This window comes from Martes martes, assembly GCF_963455335.1.
Source record: "Martes martes genome assembly, chromosome: 1".
Lineage (NCBI taxonomy): Eukaryota > Metazoa > Chordata > Mammalia > Carnivora > Mustelidae > Martes > Martes martes.
The window spans coordinates 150,468,802-150,488,128 of NC_137888.1; the positions used below are offsets into that span (position 1 = coordinate 150,468,802).

The window sequence follows — 19,327 nt, forward strand, 5'->3', positions numbered from 1 at the left end:
TTGCCCTTTGGAGGTTTCCAGTAACCCAGGGTGAGATGAGCGAAGAATACATGTTTTTCCCATGATATTTATTAATTGAGGAATTTCAAGGTTTGGCTAGTTCCTATTGTAGTCAGGGTTCAGTGAGGAAAACAGAAATCACTCCCTGCATGTCATATATAAAGAGGTTGGATGCAGGGGTCTATGGAATGGGAGCTCGAAGGTCAGGGAAACTATCACTACTGACTTTGGCCAGCAGCACTGAGTGAGGGGCTTCTCAAGAAGCTTTCTGGAAGCTTCTCAGTCATCTGCCTGTTACTGCTGCTGGAGAATAGTGACCTCTCCTTCCAAAACTCACCAAGAGCCTTTCATCAGTGACCTAACATGGAACCATCAGGAAAAGCTGAATTCTGGGAAATCCCCAGACTCTCCTTTGCAATACAGAGACCATGGCAGGGGGTGGCAGGAATGCCAAGTTCTGTTCCAGCCCAGTTCCCAAGGACTTTGGTGATGACCTATTTGAAATATCAAAAGATAAAACTTCCACACAAGGGGCAGGGCCATGTGGGAAGATGTGGTCTCTGTCTTCTGACGCCATTCTCTCTGCAGTCTTCCCCCAGGCTGTGGAGAGTTAGGTGTTACGTTTGCAGAAGCGCGGGGCAGTCTGTATGTCAGCTCTTTGGAAAGTCTCTCTCCATGTCCGGCCTGGACTATGTGAGCCTTGGAACACCCCTCACTGGCCCCGTGAGCAGCCTCCTCCATCCGGGAAGAGTGGGCTTCCTGCAGCGACCCTATGCTCCTGTGTGTGGCTCTGTTCCACTCCCCCAAGAGATAATGTGGACAATTTATCAACAACGGAAGGGAATGAAAGCACAAGATGTTCTGATCTTCCCCCTCTGTCTGAAGAATTTACATGTTTTCGACTTTGTGACATTTGTATTAACAAACAGATAAAGGCTGCCTCTGTACCTCAAATAAGAAAAGTTTCAGGGGAATGTCATCACCATCAATCATCTAAGGTATAAAGGAGATCCTGGGGTCACCTCACCCTCCTCCCCGAACCAGAAGCAGGAACCAGAGGGATGTCCGAGGAACTGGATCAAGATCTCTAATTCTGCTACTTTTGAAATAAAAGACAGAAACATTACTAGCAGAAGGCTGAGAAACCAGGGCAGATAATGTCTGATTATAACAATACTATCTTGGGTAAAAAAAAAAACCAAAATGAAGGTCATCAAAAAACTCCCCTGACTGGGGTTTCTCAGTTCTCAGTGTGTTAGTTCATTTTTATTTAAGAACAACCAAACAATTATTTCATCCCCCTTGATCTCTAGCCAATAGAATCCTAGGAACAGTGTTGGACTCCCAGGACTCAGACGACAGCAGGCAACCAATAATACCCCCCAAGAATCTACTCCCAACAATCTATGCCAAATCCACGACTCTGCTCTGAAGGCGGGGGAACAGAAGATACGGATCACACATGGAACACTCAGTGTCTGCTGGGGTGAGCCTCAGAAGGGGCAGGCCTGATGGAGTTCCAGGCCTCATGCCCAGAGCCACACCCTGAGGGAAGTCATCAACACCTGTGTGACACCCCGCCTGGTCTGCTCAACGAGCCTTCCTCCTCCAGGAGAAAGGCCAGCTCTGACAGCAGACTCACTCAGGTCCAAATTTGGCTCCCAGCCCTTCTGAGTTGTGTGAGTTTAGGAAGTCATTTGATCCGTTCTCTCATAGTTCCTGCAGCTATAAAATGGAGAGGAAACCTACCTCACAGGGTTGTTGGAAGGGTTCCGTGGGATAACCTATACGAAACATCTTACATAGCATCTGGTCCCTAGTAGGACCCCATAAGCATAACGCCTTTCGAAGCCATGACATCCTCCACTTTGCCCTCTCTCTGGGCCACAGATATGCTGTACCTTGAAAGTACAGCCCTCAGGGCGCCTGGGTGGCTCAGTGGGTTAAAGCCTCTGCCTTCGGCTCAGATCATGATCTCAGGGTCCTGGGATCGAGACTCATATGAGGCTCCCCACTCAGCGGGGAGTCTGCTTCTCCCTCTCCCTCTGACCCTCCCCACCTCTTGTGCTCTCTCTCTCTCTCTCTCTCTCTCAAAGAAATAAAATCTTAAAAAAAAAGAAAAGAAATTGTTTGTTTCTGGGCATACAACGTATAAAGATGCAATTCTGTGACATGTAATTTTGTGACATCAACAACCTAACAGGGTGGAGATGGGTCTATAAAGAAGCAGAGTTTGTATGTTATTGAAGTTAAGCTGCTATAAATTCAAATTAGAGTGTTATAACTTTAAGTTGTTAAATGTAATCCCTATGTTAATCACAAAGAAATGAGTTTATAAGCACAAAAGAAATTAAAAAGGAATTTAAATACTTCACAGACACACACGCACACACAAACTGACACAACACAAAAGAAGACAGTAATGTAGGAAATAAAAGACAACAGCTATAAGGTATATAGAAAAAAATAACGAAATGACAGAAGTCCCTCCTTATCAATAAGTACTTTAAATGTAAAACTCCCCAGTCAAAAGACAGGCTAAAAGAATGGCTAAAAAGACAATGATATAACTAGATGCTGTTTATAATGAACTCACTTTAGATCTAAGACACAAATAGAATGTAAAGGAAAGCATGAAAAAAGATACTCCATGCAAATAGTAGCCAAAAAGTAACAGATAGTATTCCATGCAAAAACACCAAAAGGGGTGGCTATTCTAACAGACAAAATAGGCTTAAAAAATCAAAAGGTTTCAAGACACAAAGAAGGACATTATATATTAATAAAAGGTTCAATACAATAATAAGATATAACAATTCTAAACATTTAGACTCTTAATGACAGGTCATCCAAATAATGAAGCAAAAACTGACAGAATTGAAGGGACAAATAGTTCTACAGTACTAGTTGGAGCCTTCAGTACCCCTTTTACAGTAATGGATAGAAAAACCAGACAGAAGATAAGTAAGGAAAGAGAGGACTTGAAGAACACAATAGACCAAGTAGACCCAACAGACCCAGAACACTGCCCAACAGCAGCGCAATGTCCTTCTCCAGTGCATATGGGACATTTCCCAGATCATAGGTAAGGCCACAAATCAAATCTCAGTAGATTTCAAAGAATAGATATCATACAATGTATCCTCTCTGGCAACAATGGGATGATGGATGAGTTAGAAATCAGCACTGGAAGGAAACTGGAAAATTCACTAAATTGTGGAAATTAAACAATATACTTCTATTTTATTATTTTTTTAAGATTTTATTTATTTATCCATGAGAGAGAGAGTGAGAGAGAGAGAGGCAGAGGCAGAGGGAGAAGCAGTCTCCCCGTAGATCAGGGAGCCCAATGTAGGATTCGATCCCAGGATCCTGGGATCATGACCTGAGCCAAAGGCAGACACTTAACTGACTGAGCCACCAGAGCCCTTTTAAACAATAACAATACGCTTTTAAACAACCCAATAGCTCAAAGAAGAAATCACAGTGGAATTAGAAAGTACTTGGAGACAAATAATGAAAGTGAAAACATAACATACCAGAGCTTACAGGACATGGTGAAAGTGGTACTAAGGGGGAAAGTTACAGCTATAAACACATTTAAAAACAAGAAGGATCTCAAATCAGCAACCTAGCTTGAGAACTTAAGAAACTAGAAAAACTAAACCCAAAGCTAGATAAAGGAAATAACAAAAACTAGAGCACAGATAAATACAGAACAGAAAAACGACAGAGAAAATCAATGAACCTAAATGTTGGTTCTTCAGAAGAATCAACAAAATTGACAAAACTTTAACTAGATCAACTAGGAGAGAGAGAAGTCCCCCAAAACTAAAATCAGACATGAAAGTGGGGATATTACCACTGATTCCACAGAAATAAAAAGGATTATAAGAGAGTACTAGGAACAATTCTATATCACCAAATTGGATAACTTAGATAAAATGGACAAATTCCTAGAAACATGACACCTACAAAGACAAAATCCCGAAGAAACAGAAAATCTGTGTTGACCTATAACTAGTAAGGAGGTTGAATCAGTAATTAAAAGTCTCCCCCGCCAAAATGTCCTGGACTTGGTGGTTTCACTGGTGAATTCCACCAAACATTTAAAGAACTAATACCAAATCTTCTTAAGTTAAAAAAAAAAAAAATGGAGTTACTCATTCTGTAAGGTCGGCATTATCCTGATACCAAAGCCAGACAAAGACACTACATAAAAACTATAGACCAAAACCTCTTTTGTTTTTTTTTAAATTTTTTTTTAAATTTATTTATTTGTTAGAGAGAGAGAGCGAGCGAGCACAGGCAGACAGAGTGGCAGGCAGAGGCAGAGGGAGAAGCAGGCTCCCTGCTGAGCAAGGAGCCCGATGTGGGACTCGATCTCAAGACGCTGGGATCATGACCTGAGCCGAAGGCAGCCGCTCAACCAACTGAGCCACCCAGGCGTCCCCCAGAACCTCTTTTGAACCTCAATGCAGAAGTCCTCAGCAAAATACCAGCAAATCGAATCCAGCAGCTTATTGAATGGATTATATACCATGACCAAGTGAGATCTATTCCCAGAAAGTAAGGGTAGCTCAACATATGAAAATTGGTCAATGTAATACATCACAGTAGTGGAATGAAGAAAAAAAAATCATATGATCATCTCAACTGATATGGAAATAGCATTAAACAAAATTCAATACCCTTTCATGATCAGAACACCAAAAAAGCTAGGACTCAGAGGAAACTACCTCAACATAATAAAAGCCACAGATAGAAAACCAGTAGCAAACATCATAGTCAATGATAATAGACCGAAAGCTTTTCCTCTAAGATCAGGAACAAGGCAAGGATGCCTGCTTTCACTATGTCCAATCAGCATAATGGTAAAAGTTCTAACTAGAGCAATTTGGCAAGAAAGAAAAAGGAATCCAAATCAGAAAGGAAGAAGTAAATTTATGTGTTTACAGATGATATGATCTTAAATGTAGAAAAACCTAAGGTCTCACACAAACAAAATAAAACAGAACAAAATAAAAACTGTTAGGATAAATGAATTCAGCAAAATAGCAGGACACAAAGTCAACATGTAAAAATCAGTTGCATTTCTATCCATTAAGAATGAACAATCTGGAAAGGAAATTATGGAAACAATTCCATTTAAAGTAGCATCAAAAAGAATAAAATACTTTAAAGTTAACTAAAGGGTTAAATACTTTTACAATGAAAAGTACAAAACACTGCTGAAAGAATATTAAAGATGACATAAATGGAAACACATTCCATGCTCATGGATTGGAAGACATAATACTAAAATGACAATACTACCCAAAGTGATCTACAGGTTCAATGCAATCCCTATCAAAATCCCAATGATGTTCCCTACAGAAATAGAAAAACCCATTCTAAAGTTCATACGGAATCTCAAGGGATCCCTGATAACCAAAACACTCTTGAAAAAGAATGAACAAGGGGTGCCTGGGTGGCTCAGTGGGTTAAGCCTCTGCCTTCGGCTTAGGTCATAATCTCAGGGTCCTGGGATCGAGCCCCACGTCAGGCTCTTTGCTCAGCGGGGAGCCTGTTTCTCCCTCCCTCTCTCTTCCTGCCTCTCTACCTACTTGTTCTCTCTCTCTCTCTCTCTCTCTCTCTCTGTCAAATAAATAAATAAATAAAAATCTTAAAAAAAAAAAAAGAATGAACAAAACTAGAGGAGTCACACTTTCTAATTTAAAAACTTACTGCATGGGGCACCTGGGTGGCTCAGTGGGTTAAAGCCTCTGCCTTCAGCTCGGGTCCTGATCCCAGGGTCCTGGGATCGAGCCCCACGTCGGGCTCTCTGCTCAGCAGGGAGCCTGCTTCCCTTCCTCTCTCTCTCTGCCTGCCTCTCTGCCTACTTGTGATCTCTGTCTGTCAAATAAATAAATAAAAATCTTTAAAAATAAAAAAAAATTTTAAAAACTTACTGCAAAGCCATGGTATTATTATTAAAATAATATGGTACTGGCATAAAGATAGACATAGAAACAAATGGAATAGAATAAAAAGCCCAGAAAGAAACCCTTACATATGTGGTCAAATGATTTTTTTAAGGATCTTTTTTCTTAAGATTTTATTTATTTATTTGACAGACAGAGATCACAAGTAGGCAGAGAGGCAGGCAGAGAGAGAGAGGGAGAAGCAGGCTCCCTGCTGAGCACAGAGCCCGATGTGGGGCTCAATCCCAGGACCCTGAGATCATGACTTGAGCCAAAGGCAGCGGCTTAATCCACTGAGCCACCCAGGAGCCCCTGGTCAAATGATTTTTGACAAGGATGCCAAGACCATTCAATGAGGACAGAACAGTCTTTTCAACAAATGATGCTGGGGAAAGTAGATCTCCTCATGCAAAAGAAGGAAGTTGGACCCTTCTAACACCATCTAAAACACATCAAAGTTAGTCAAAGACCTTTGTCTTTTTCTGACTTAGCATTATAACCTCTAGGTCTATCCATGTTGTTGAAAATGGCAAGATCCATGCTTTTTTATGGCTGAGTAAGATTCCATCGTATATACGTACCACATCTTCTTTACCCACTCGTCTATTGATGGACACTTGGGCGCTTCTGTATCTTGGCTGTTGTAAATAATGCTACAATAAACATTTGATTTCACTCATATGTGGAAATTCAGAAACAAAACAAATGAACAAAGAAGAAAAGACAAATAAAAAAACAGACTCTTAAATACAGAGAAGAAACTGCTCGTTGCCCAAAGGGAGGTGGGTGGAGTGGTGAGTGAAATGAAGGGGATTAAGGGGTGGGGTGAGTCACTGCGTCTTAGTCTGACTTCATGCCAAAGGGAGTTAAAGTAATTTCATCACTTTTAACTCCTGAGCTTAATGGGGCACCTATGGTGTTACTCAACAGGAAGCCATTCGCATCTTGGGATAGATATTTTGCTGTGCGGAACCCTCTTAAGTACTGCAGTGTTTCTTAGCTTCCCTGGCCCATGGAGTACTAAAAGCCAAGAACACAACCCACTGGCTATTGGGTTGCATAGCAACTGGCATAGCAAAGATGCTTCCAAACATTTCTACTTGCCCCCCAGGAGGACAACACTGCCCCAAGGTTTGAACCGCTGAAGGCGCTCTCATGTTAAGGATGTTCTTCCCCCAAAACTCAAACCTCTATCTTTCCTGATTCGGATGGTGTGTCAGCCACTGCAAAAGTATATATTCCACTTTGACTAAAAGACCTCCCACCACTTACTAGCTGGGTGACCTTGAACAAGGCAGTGAAACTTGTGGAGTCTGTTTCATCTGTAAAATAGGGAGGAAGCTTCCTTAGCTCAGAGCAGTAAAACTCTGGTGCAGAAGCAAGTGTTCCTTCCTGAGCTTCCCTCGGCTCCTCTTCCTTTCCTTGTGGCTCGGAGAACATGGGGAGATCACCACCTAATTTACCTGCCACAAGGTTAAGGAACAAGGATGTGTAAAGAAATGAAGTCAGTGGGGAGAGGTTGAGTCCAGCTTTAGCGTAATTATCTTGGCTCACACAAATGGCAATGCAGGTGCTAGTCCACAGGCGGGATACGTAGGTGGCTTTCCAATTTTGTAATGGAGAATTTTCTTCACACTGGCACTTAACACCATTTGCTTTTACTAAACACAAAATATAGGTCTTGGCTATTTTGGAATATCTTGTACATTAAGATCGCTTCAGAATTTGCAGAAGCTTGTTCCATTAAGCATAAAATTTTATTTAGAGCCAATAAAACAGACTCAATTTCAAAAGAAAGGGGGGGCACACTTATCATCATGAGCACTAAGTAATTATATAGAAGTGTTGAATCATTACATTGTATACCCGAAGCAAATATAACACTGTATGTTAATTATACTCCAATTAAAAAATTTCAGCAGAGACCTAAATGTAAGACCTAAAACAATAAAACTCTTAGAAGAAAAATATAGGGCAAAAGTTGCCCAGCACTGGATTTGACAGTGATTTCTGATATGCCTTGATATGACACTAAGGCACAGGCAACCTTTTAAAAAATGATTAAAATTGGATTTGAAAGGATATTTCTCCAAAAAAGATATACAAATGGCCATAAGTACATGAAAAGATGCTCAATGTCACTAATTAGGAGGGAAATGCCAATCAAAACTACAGTAAGATACCACCTCACACTCATTCGAAGAGCTACTATCAATAAAACAGAAAATAACAGGTGTTGGCAAGGACGTGGAAAAATGGAAATCTTGGTGTGCTCTCGGTGGGAATGTGAAAATGATTCAGCAGCTGTGGGAAACAGTATAGTGGGTCCTCAAAAAAATTAGAAATAGAACTGCCATGTGAACCAGCAATCCTTCCCTGGGGTATACCCCAAAAAGAATCGAAAGCAGGGTCTCAAAGAGATATCTGTACACCCCTGTTCAGAGCAGCATTATTCATGATAGCCAAAATGTGGAAGCAACCCAAGTGACCATTAGTGGATGAATGGATTAGCAAAATGTGGTATAGACATACAACAGAATACTGTTCTCTCTTTAAAAGGAAGGAAATTCTGACACAGGCTACGATACGAGTGAACTTTGAAGACACCAAGCTAGCGAAATAAGCCAGTCACAAAAGACAAACACCCTACGACTCTACTTATATGAGGTACTTAGAGCAGTCTAAATTGTGAAGGCAGGGGCACCTGGGTGGCTCAGTTGGCTAAGCATCTGCCTTCGGCTCAGGTCATGATCTTCAGGGGCCTGGGATCGAGCCCCGCATCAGGCCCTCTGCTCATTAGGGAGTCTGCTTCTCCCTCTGCTTCTCCATCTGCTCTTGCTTGCTCTCTCTCTCTCTCTCAAATGAATAAATAAAATCTTACAAAAATAAATTGTAAAGACAGAAAGCAGAATGGTGGTTGCCAGGGGCTGGGGTAAGGGGAATAGGAAGGTATTGTTTAACGGGTACCGGCTTTTAGTTTTGCAAAATGAAAAGAGTTCTGGGGATGGAGAATGATGATGATCATACAACATTATGCATGTGCTTAGTACCACTGAACTGTCCACTTAAAAATAGTTAAGATGGTAAATCTTATGCATATTTAGGCGCAATAAAATTTTTGGGAGAGAAACACAACCATCAAAACATGAAAGATAGTTAGACAATTATGGAATGAAAAGTCACCAGAATAAAAGCCACAGCATAAGGAATGAGGTCACTCTGAGGAACAAACAGAGGGTTTTGGAGGGGAGGGTGTGGGGGCATGGGTGAGCCTGGTGGTGGGTATTAAGGAGGGCACGTATTGCATGGAGCACTGGCTGTGGTGCTTAAATACTGAAAAAATAAAATTAAATTTAAAAAACAAAGGAACACAGTCAATGACATTGTGATAGTGAGGTCTGGGGCAGGTGGCGCCCACATGTGTGGTGAGCATAGCATAATGTCTAAACTTGTCAAATCACTAAGTTGTGCACATGAAACTAACGAAACACTGTGTGTCAACTGTGCTCAAATAAAAAAGAAATATTTTGAGAGGTTGAGAGAGAGAGAGGAGGGATAGAGGGGGAGAAAGAGAAAGAGATGGAGAGAGAGAATTTCAAGCAGGCTCCACACCCAGCACAGAACCTGACACAGGAATCAGTCCCACAATCCTGAGATCATGACCTGAGCCAAAATCAAAGTTAGACACTTAACTGATTGAGCCACCCTGGCGCCCCAGAAAAGAAATTTTTTAGAGAACATGAAAGACAAGAAAAGACTGAAAAATTCTTCCAAACTAAAGACTCTAAAAATGGGTTTTGACAATCACATGCAACATGAATTCCTAGACACAGTCCTGGCAGAGAAGAGAAAGAGCCACTGTGGGACAGCTGGTGAAAATCGGAATGGGATCTGCGAATTGGAGGTTAGTGTTGCACAAATGCTGAGTTCTAGGCTTGAATGGCTATATGCCGGTTACACAGGAGAGTCCCTGTTTTGGAGGCATGCAGGTTAGAGTGCTTTGTGGTAATGAAACATCACACCTACAATTTGATCTCCAAACGATCAGAAGAAGACTAGAGAGTGGACCACGGAGCAAACACTGTAATATAGCCCCAGCTGGGAAGCCAGGGGAAGGGCATTTGGGAGTTCATTCTACACACCTGGAGGCATCTTGACAAAGGTATCAAGGACATGCACTTCGGCCATTTGCGTGATCCGTTCGTTCTCTGCAAGAGCTCGTGCGCGGGCCTGAATGATATGTCTCTCCAACATTTCAACTTCATCCAGTCGCTGCTTATAGACCTCCCGAATCTGGCAGGTAGACCAACAAATGTACAGAAATATGCGGAGACCGCAGAGCTTTACTCATCCTCCGCATCCCCCCTCCAACCCGCGAGCATCCGGGCTTCCTGCGAAGCACAGAAGAGCAGTCACAGAACTATGGAAACCATCTGGTCCAACCTAACAGATGTGAAAACTGGGACACACAGAGGGAAATGGCTTAAAACTTTCATAGTAAAGTGGGGAACAGAACCGAGCCTGAAACTCCGCCTCCTGCCTTCACTTGTGCGAACACAAGTTAGCACACCACCTGTGGTAGACGGGGCGTGCCACGCAGATGCCTACCTCACCTGAGACTCCCTTTCAGGGACTCCTCAGCAGTGTGGGCAGCAGTCAGACGCAGCAGAGCGGATCCAAGTCAGCTGCTTTGCTCCTCGTACATATGAGGAGGCAGCTGCCTTCCAGAGATGAGGCAGGCTTCCTCAAATCTGGGCATGAATGCCTAGGCACGATTGTGGTTTGGGATACAAAGACAGGCACCCCAAAAGGAGTGACTTTTGGCCTTATCATCTCCAGGGAACAACTATTTGGCTATCTGCCCCAGTCCTTTTATTTATACATGCAATATTTCGTGTGTGTATGCATGTAGAGAAATGAAGATGGATGGGTGCCACAGACATATAACTTATGTGCGTATAACGTAAACGTGCGGTTAGAATGCCCTTCCACTAGGCTGTCGAACACGATCCCCGGTGCCTGGCGCCCCGCAGGTGCTGGCATTTGTTCAGCGGCTGAGTCATGCGGGGCCCTGCATTTCTAGGGGCGCGCCCTGGGTCCTCCCGCACTGTCCGCGGACGCGACGCCACTGCGTCCCGGGTGGGCACGGGCAGGGGGCGCGCGGGGCTCGGGGGCCGCCTTACCCGCTGCAGCTCGTCCACGAACTCCTCGTGGCGCGCATCCTCGCTGCCGCGGGCCTTGATCAAGCTCGCGCACAGGTCCTCGCCGATCACCTCGTTAGTGTACAAGTTGCGGAAGACGCTGGTGAGCAAGTGCGAGATGTCCTGGGTGCGCAGCGAGGTGGGGCGCAGACTCAGCAGCTGCGGCTCAGAGAGCGGCTGGAGCCTGAAGGGCCCCACGGGGCGGGCCCGGCCCCCGACACCGTAGTGAGAAGCCTCGGAGTGCGTTAAGGAGGACAGCCGGCTGGACTCGCTGAGGCTGCGGCCCCCGGCCGCAGGCGAGGTTGGCGTCCACGTGGCGTCCTGGAATGCATAGGACCCCGACTCTGCAGACAGCCGGCCGCTGGCTCTTCCCGTCTCCATGGCAACTGAGACGCCGCTAACTCCTTGCCGCCCTTCCGCTTCCGGCTGCGCGCCTTCCGCTTTGCCTCCCTCTGCGTGGGGGTGTCTTGGGTGTAGTCGTCGTGGTCGTAAATATTCGCATCTTTTGCATCCACCTTGTTAAAGGGAGCTTAGTGTGGGGCACCAGTGGAGAATGGTTCATTGGCACAGCCAGGCCAGTCTGGTTGCAAACCTGGCTCCTAACCACCTCTCTCCATCCTCTGTTCTCTAATTTGTTAAGCGATTATACACTCATTTAATATTTATTGTATAAAGATTCTGTTTCAGGTTTGTGCTGGGAGCTGAAGATAGCAAAGGAAGTAAGAGGTTGCTTCTGCCCTCAGTCGTGTGTGTGTGTGTGAGAGAGAGAGAGAGAGACAGCTAAGACAGCTAGACCGAGAAACCAGGGTGGTGAACAGGGAGGGAACTGGAAAACAATGGTAGTTTGGTAGTTTAGTGGGTTAAGCCCAAGGTGGCAATAAAGGTTGGTTGTCAGGGAACCACAAAGGACAGGAACTTAATCAGAGGGAGCGTGAACAGTGGTTTTTTGGACAAAGTGAAGACCAGGCAGAGATTTTTTTTTTAAATCTCCATCATTAGTCATCAAGGAAATTAAAGTGGAAATTAAAAGCACAGTGCGATAACACTACACACTTAGTAGAATGTCAAAAAGTTGACTAAATAAATAAATGTACCAGAGGAGTGCTGGTCATGATGTGGAGAAACTCCAGTTGTCGCATTGCCATGGGAATACAAACTGGTACAGCAGCTCTGGAAAAGGGTTTGGCAGTTGCTTAGGAATGGTTCACATATAGCAGGCCCCCTTCTAGGTATTTTCCCAAGGGAAATGAAAACTTACATGCACACAAAACCCTGTGCCCAAATATTTATGATGGCTTTATTAATCATCACCAAAATCTGGAAAAAACCCAAATGTCCTATCCACTGGCTAAAGGATAAATTGTGGTACCTCTATACCATGAATGTTCTCAGCAATTTAGAGGAAACAGGAATATTGATACAACAGTAGAGATGAATATCAAATGCGTTATGCTGGTAGAAGAAACCATTCTCAAAAGGCTAGATACATAATGATTCCATTTTTAGGACATTCTGGAAAATGCAAGACAGAAAACAGATGGTGGGGGGGGGGGGTTCCTGGGTGGCTCGATCCGGTAAGCTGTGGACTCTTGGTCTCAGCTCAGGGTCATGAGTTCAAGCCCCATGTTGGGCTCCACGCCCAGACCAACAAAAACAAAACAGAAAACAGATCAGTGGTTGCCAGGAGCTGGTCATGGAAGCTAGTGTTGGCTCCAAAGGAGCCTGAGGAAATTTCCTGGGGTGAGAGAATTGTTCTTTATTGTGGTGGTGGTTGCACAACTGTATGAATTTGTCAAACCCCACAGGACCATAAAGGATGAATTTTGCCGCATACAAATTATACTCCCGTTTTTTAAATGGTGGGAAGGAAAAAAAAAAAAAGAATGAGTAGGAATAAGCCAGGAGAGGAGAAAAAAGGGCATTCTAGGCAGAGGGAACCCATTGTATCAAAGTGGGACAAGAGCAGGTGCATATGGAAAGAAATGAAGGAAGTTCAGGAAAGGAACTTCAGAGTTTGAGCTGGAGGAATGAAGCTGGGAGGTGAGTGCCAGATCATAAGCAGGTCTGTAGGCAACAGTGGGGGATTTATTTATTTATTTTTAAAGAGTTTTTTTTTTCTTAAAGATTTTATTTATTTATTTGACAGACAGAGATCACAAGTAGGCAGAGATGCAGGCGGAGAGAGGAAGGGAAGCAGGCTCCCCGCTGAGCAGAAAGCCCAACGTGGGGCTCGATCCCAGGTGCCCCAACAGTGGGGAATTTAAACTACTCTGAGTACAGGGGTGCTTGGGTGGCTCAGTGGGTTAAAGCCTCTGCCTTCAGCTCAGGTCCTGATCCCAGGGTCCTGGGATCGAGCCCCGAGCCCCATGTTGGGCTCTCTGCTCAGCGGGGAGCCTGCTTCCCTTCCTCTCTTTGCCTGCATCTCTGCCTACTTGTGATCTCTGTCTGTCAAATAAATAAAGAAAGAAAATCTTAAAAAATTTTAAAATAAAAAAAATAAACTACTCTGAGTACAATTAGAAGGGCCATCAAGGTCTTCACCTGGGCGTGTCAGGGTCAGCTCTGTGTTTTACTAAAATCACTGTGGTTGCCATGAAAGAACAGACTGGAGGGAGGCCAGAGGTGTCAAGGTGACAAATTAGGAGACTAGGGATGGATTAGGAAAGTGCATCCACGCAGAAGTTAGGAAAGAGACGGACTAGGAGCTTGGGCTAGGGAGAGGAATTGATCAGAGACCTGTAAGACAGAGAAGTCACAAGACCTACTGATGGGTAAAGGAAGTAAGAAAGAAAAGGAGCTCGGAATGACTCCCGGATAGCCTGTGTGGGCAACCAGGGGAGGGATTACCTCCACTGAAATGGGAGAAAGGACCAGGCTTGTCCAGGCCAGCCGCTTGACATCACATGGGCCGGCATCACTGGCATACTACGGCTTCTGCTCACCACTGATACAGCTAGCTGCTTTTTCCTCTTGGGGTGAGTCGGCTTGCCTTACAGCTGAAACCCACTTCCTGAGATGTACGCCAGGATGTTTGCCCACTGACCTGGGCCACTACCGCTTCCCTTGGGTAGGCTTGGCTCCCTCATCTGTCCTTTCCGGTACTTTTCCAGTCCTCAGAGAGGACCCTGCTCTGGCTCTCCCCGAGCTGCACCCTTCTCTAAGGAGTGAGAAGACCAAAGAGGCATGCCCCGCCCCCACCCTTCCGGTACCTGGGACCCCAGAAGGATCTGCCCAAACATCCTGAGCCCATTGACAGGTCCTGTGCAGGCCTCTGTTTTAAAGCCTTTCCCCCATTGCTGACCAGTGTGTGCACTAGGAAACAGCTGTGGTAGGAGGTGGAGGTGGACAGAACTAGGGCAAGCAGGCTGGTCTGTCCAGTCATCCACACACATGCAAGGCCCCCAGTGGCGCAGGAAGGAGCTGTGGGTGGAAAAAGGGAAGCGGAACAGTCTGGGGGGCCTCCAGTGCTCTAGTATTAGGAGTGGGCCAGCCCAGTCTGGGTGATCTTGTTGGTTAGGAGCAGTTCCTGTGGAGGCTCCCTGGCACCCTTCCCTGTCTCGGGGACAGACAGGACAGTGGATTCTTACCCTCACTTTTGGCCTCTCCGACCTGCCTCCAGACAGCCTTGAGAAGGTCACAGGGAACCTGCCCCAGCCTGGGAGATGGTTCCCTTTTTTCCATGACCCCTCCCACCTTCTGGCTTCAGACCCCTCTGGTCTGTCCAGGCTGAGGTCTCCGGCAGCCGTCCAGTGCCTCCAGTGGCAACAGCCGCTCCTCGGTCCTGGTCATCCTGGGCTGCTGCCTCTTCCTCTTTGGCCTTGCTTTTCCCTCTCCTCTGTGCTTCCCACCCCACCAAACCGATCTCCCTCTGCCACTGGTCTCTCTCTGCCTGACCAGTTGGATCCATCCCCCATTCTGCCTCCAGCGTTCGATTTCTGTTTGCCCGCTGACTAACAGACCAAAGGAATGGTTCAAACTCTGCACCAGAAACAGAGGGCTCGAGCCACCTTTAGAACCACTCTCCAGCTTTTTCCTCCGGGCAGACCTCTTAGCATAGAGGGAACCCCTGGAGCTGCCTTCTTCATTTGATGACCTGTTTTGCTGACTGGAACTTTTGTTTGTGTGTTTGTTTTTATTTAGTTTTATTTTTTAAAAGATTTTATTTATTTATTTGACAGAGATCACAAGTAGGCAGAGAGGCAGGCAGAGAGAGAGGGGGAGGCAGGCTCCCTGCTGAGCAGAGAGCCCGATGTGGGGCTCGATCCCAGGACCCTGAGATCATGACCTGAGCCGAAAGCAGAGGCCCAACCCACTGAGCCACCCAGGTGCCCCTGTGTGTTTATTTTTAAAACAGATGCAAGACAACCCACCATATGGAAATAAGGTTATTTGGGGCACCTGGGTGGCTCAGTGGGTTGAGCCTCTGCCTTCGGCTCAGGTCATGATCCCAGGGTCCTGGGATCGAGCCCCACATCGGGCTCTCTGCTCAGCGGGGAGCCTGCTTCTCCCTTCCTATCTGCCTGCCTCTCTGCCTACTTGTGATTTCTCTCTCTGTCAAATAAAAAATTAAATAATTTAAAAAAAAAGAAAGAAAAAAGAAATAAGGTTATTTAACCAGGAGCCCACTAATGAACTTCACCTTGTACAATATTTTTATATATAACATACAGATAAGATCACAGAATTAGATAATAGAATAATATCGTGGAATTAGAATTGCTTAGCCAAAGGGTATGTATTTATTAATATTTGAGATATTGCCAAATTGTCCTCCAGAAAGATTATGCCAGAGTAGACTCCCACCTGCATTCTGTGAGAGCATGATGGATGTTTTTTGCTTTTTGTTTTTTAAGATTTTATGTATTTGAGAGAGAGAGAGGGCACAAGCAGGAGTGGGGCGGGGGTGGGGAGGAAGAGGGAGAAGCAGACTCCCCACTGAGCAGGGAGTCCCACATGGAGCTCCATCCCAGGATTCCAGGATCACAACAAGGTGCCACCCAGGTGTCCCATGATGGACGTTTTTAACATGATTTCCGTCATACCCCAAATTTTATTCCCAGCTCTCATCTCCCTCCAAAATCTCAGATCTGTATATCCATCATATACTGGACATCTTGCCTCAGTTATCTGAAGGCATCTCGAACTTCTATGCCACCATCTGCCTCACCCGAGTTACTACTGTGAGAGCCTCCTCACTGAGCTTCCTGGTTCAGCCCTTGCCCCTCCCTGATGCTCCTTCTTCCTGCAGCCAGAGTGATTCTTTTTTTCTAAATGGGGAGGTTGTGGGGGGGAGGGGCAGAGGGAGACAGAGAATCTTAAATAGCCTCCACATCCAGTATAGAACCTGATGCAGGGCGTTGGCATGTCCTGTCCCCTCTGCCTGGCATCCTCTTCACCAGAAATCTCCAAATGGCCCACTCTCTTGCTTCCTACAAATCTTTGCTCAAGTCTTTACTACAAGTCTTTTGTCACTTTCCCTGTGAAACCCAACCTATCTAAAATTGAACCCTCTCTGATTCCCGAATGCCCTTATCCTACACACCTTCTAATCTACCACACAATTCACTTCTCATGTTTATTATGGTGTCTCTTTCCTTCCCATTAGAAGTTAAACTCCAGAAGGGCAGGGGTTGGAGGTATATTTTGTTCACTGGTGATTCCCAAGTCTTCAGAACAGTGCCTAGCACATAGTAGGTGCCCAATAAGTATTTGTTGAACAAAGAAATAGCAGAGCAGTGTCTTCTTGACTTCACACACTTAAGTGTGCCTCCTCCCTCAGAGGAGGGTCTGAGGGCCAGTCTCCTGACTATTCCCCCACACCAAGCCCTAGACTCTGCCTCTGGGGTTGGATAGGGTGGAGGTGAGCACTGGACTTAGTGTGCGTTCAAATAAATGTCACAGTTACATTCACAAGCAAATACACAATAAAACCCCACAAATGTCATTATGGAAAAGTCGTCCCATATCATCCTGGGATAACCAGCGGGCCCAGACACCCTGCGGTCCATCCCAGCATCCTGGATCCCTGCACCGTCAGGACTGGCATCCTGGCATGATCTGAGCATGCACACTTGCCACAGCTGCTTCCTTGGGAGAGGCCGCCTCCGCTTTCCCTACTGGTGCGTCTGGCTTTGGGTCCAGGACCCTCTGGGAGGGGATTCAGATGGGGTTTTCCAGCCCTGGCAAGCATCAGGGGCAGGCCCTTAGACGGAGAGCCTGAGGCTGGGCTCTGTGACCACCAGGCGCAGGAGAGGAGAACGGGGAGGGGACAGCTGTGGAGACATCGGATGCCAGCGTAAGTCCGTCCAGCAGTACCAGGTAGCCAGCATCTGTGGTTTCAGCGGATTCCGAAGGCGACTGCAGCTCCTGACTATGGAGATCACAGAAACAAAAGGATCTGCTCAAAGTGTCACAGCAGGAAAGGGCAAAGCAGATTTAAACAGCCCCTCATCCCCATCCCCGTGCCCTGGGACACGGGCTGCAAAGATCAGAAGGGACAAAAGAAACCTCCTCCACCTCACCTACTCAGGCTTGCTTGGGTTTGCATTTCTGGGGAAAGGTTGGGCGGGGTGATTCCTGAAGCACTCCGGGAGCCTGACTGTCCTGAAAGTTGACATTCCCCGCTTTGATCCTCCCTCTCCCTGGGCTTCTGGGGGACAGGGGGAGTGCCAGAGGGGCCAAGGGAAGAGCCTGGACTTAGGCACGACCCTAACACTGGTCTCACTAGGTCTTCCCTGTCCCCAGTCATCCCAGAAGTCCCCTTCGCCTGCACCCAGCCTCACACACACACTGAAGACAGGAGGGCCAGCTGAGATGGCGAGATGCCTGAAACTCCACCGTAGAACAACACAGCTTTGGGCGTGTGTGGCCCCTCTCTCCACACTGACTGAGCCTGCCCAAAATCCTGTGAGTCATCAGGATCTCAGGGCACTTTGCAGAGGTTACCGGGAGCTGGGTTTTGGGGAGAGGAATTAAGGCGCCTGGCCAGGACCAGGGCTGGGCCCACAGAGGGCCCTGCTTGTTTGGGGCCGAGGGAGCAGAAGCCAGCAACTCTGTGGTTGGAGGTACAAAGCCTTTTGCTTGGCCCTCCAGCCCCTTCACCCAAAGATGCCTAGTCACTCACTCCCCACGGAGGCTGGCTCCCAGCAGAAGCAGGCGGAGTGCCTTGCAGGCAGCCTGTAAGGGGGGGGGGGGCAGACAGAGGAGGTGAGGGGCGGACAGAGGAGGCAAGGACCATCCAGGAGTGCAGGGGTGCTGGACGGAGCAGCAGGGCAGGGTGGCAGCCGGTCTTCTCTGAGCAGGGCGCTGTCCCGCCCTCTTTTCCGGCAGAACCTGGTGGCTTGTGCCAGCTCTGAGTCAGCCACGCCTAACCCTCTCAGGGGAGGGAGGAAGCTTCAGCTTGGGCCCTGTGCCAGAAGAGGACCTGGGGGGGAGGGTTCAGGGTACTAGAGGAACGGCCTGGCGGCAGCCCCCACCCCACAGACATCTGGGGCAGAGGGAGAGGCCACGGTGCCAAATAATGCCCTAGTTTGGAGCCTGGGGCTCGGAGCTGGGAGGTGACGTGGATCAATAGGAATGATGCTTGAGATGAAGCCAAGGCAACTGCTGGTGTCAGAATTTCATCGTGTCTCTGCCTCGGAAGAGGGGCAGGGCGTGAGGAGACCTGAGGTGCTGAGTAGAGGGGCTTGAAGGCCCCCAGGAAAGTCAGAGGCCCCCAGAGGGCAGGCCTTTTGTCATATATCCTACCCTAGGATGGAGAGAGAGAGAGAGAGGGAGACAGGTGAGGGCAGAGTAAGAATCCCCTCATTCACCCTCCCCGCATCACCCGCGTCCCCTGCCCCCCCCCTGCTGACCACGCCCCCACCTCCAGACTCCAAAGTCAGGCCTGCCAGTGTGGACTTGCTTATCCCCAACTGGAAGGGTAACCAAGGAGGGCTCTGACAGGTCTGCCAGGACCAGGGGGCACTCTTACTGAGGGACAGGCCCACCAGAATGGTGTCCGATGTCCCAAAGTCCTGACCCAGTCTCGACCCTCAGAATAGGAAGACCACTCTGTGGCTTACATCCTTACCTGAGGTATTCAAGGCCTGGTTGTACCGGAAAGAGGAGGGGGTTAAGGTGAGCAAGGGGTCCAACCGACTTCTACCAGACTCTCACAATGGC

General features: G+C 46.8%; 1 protein-coding gene across 2 annotated transcripts in view; it reads right to left on the minus strand.

Moving 5' to 3' along the window:
* DLEC1 (DLEC1 cilia and flagella associated protein) overlaps positions 1-11,545 on the minus strand; it is a gene marked incomplete at its 5' end in the record, with an annotated part of 66,398 nt that extends 54,853 nt beyond the window's left edge. For both annotated transcript variants that reach the window (XM_080825239.1, XM_080825238.1), the window contains 2 exons: positions 10,106-10,256; positions 11,147-11,545. In XM_080825239.1, coding sequence (XP_080681365.1) covers positions 10,106-10,256; positions 11,147-11,545 — 550 coding nt within the window. The remainder of the gene's footprint in view (positions 1-10,105; positions 10,257-11,146) is intronic.
* Positions 11,546-19,327: the final 7,782 nt, after the last annotated feature.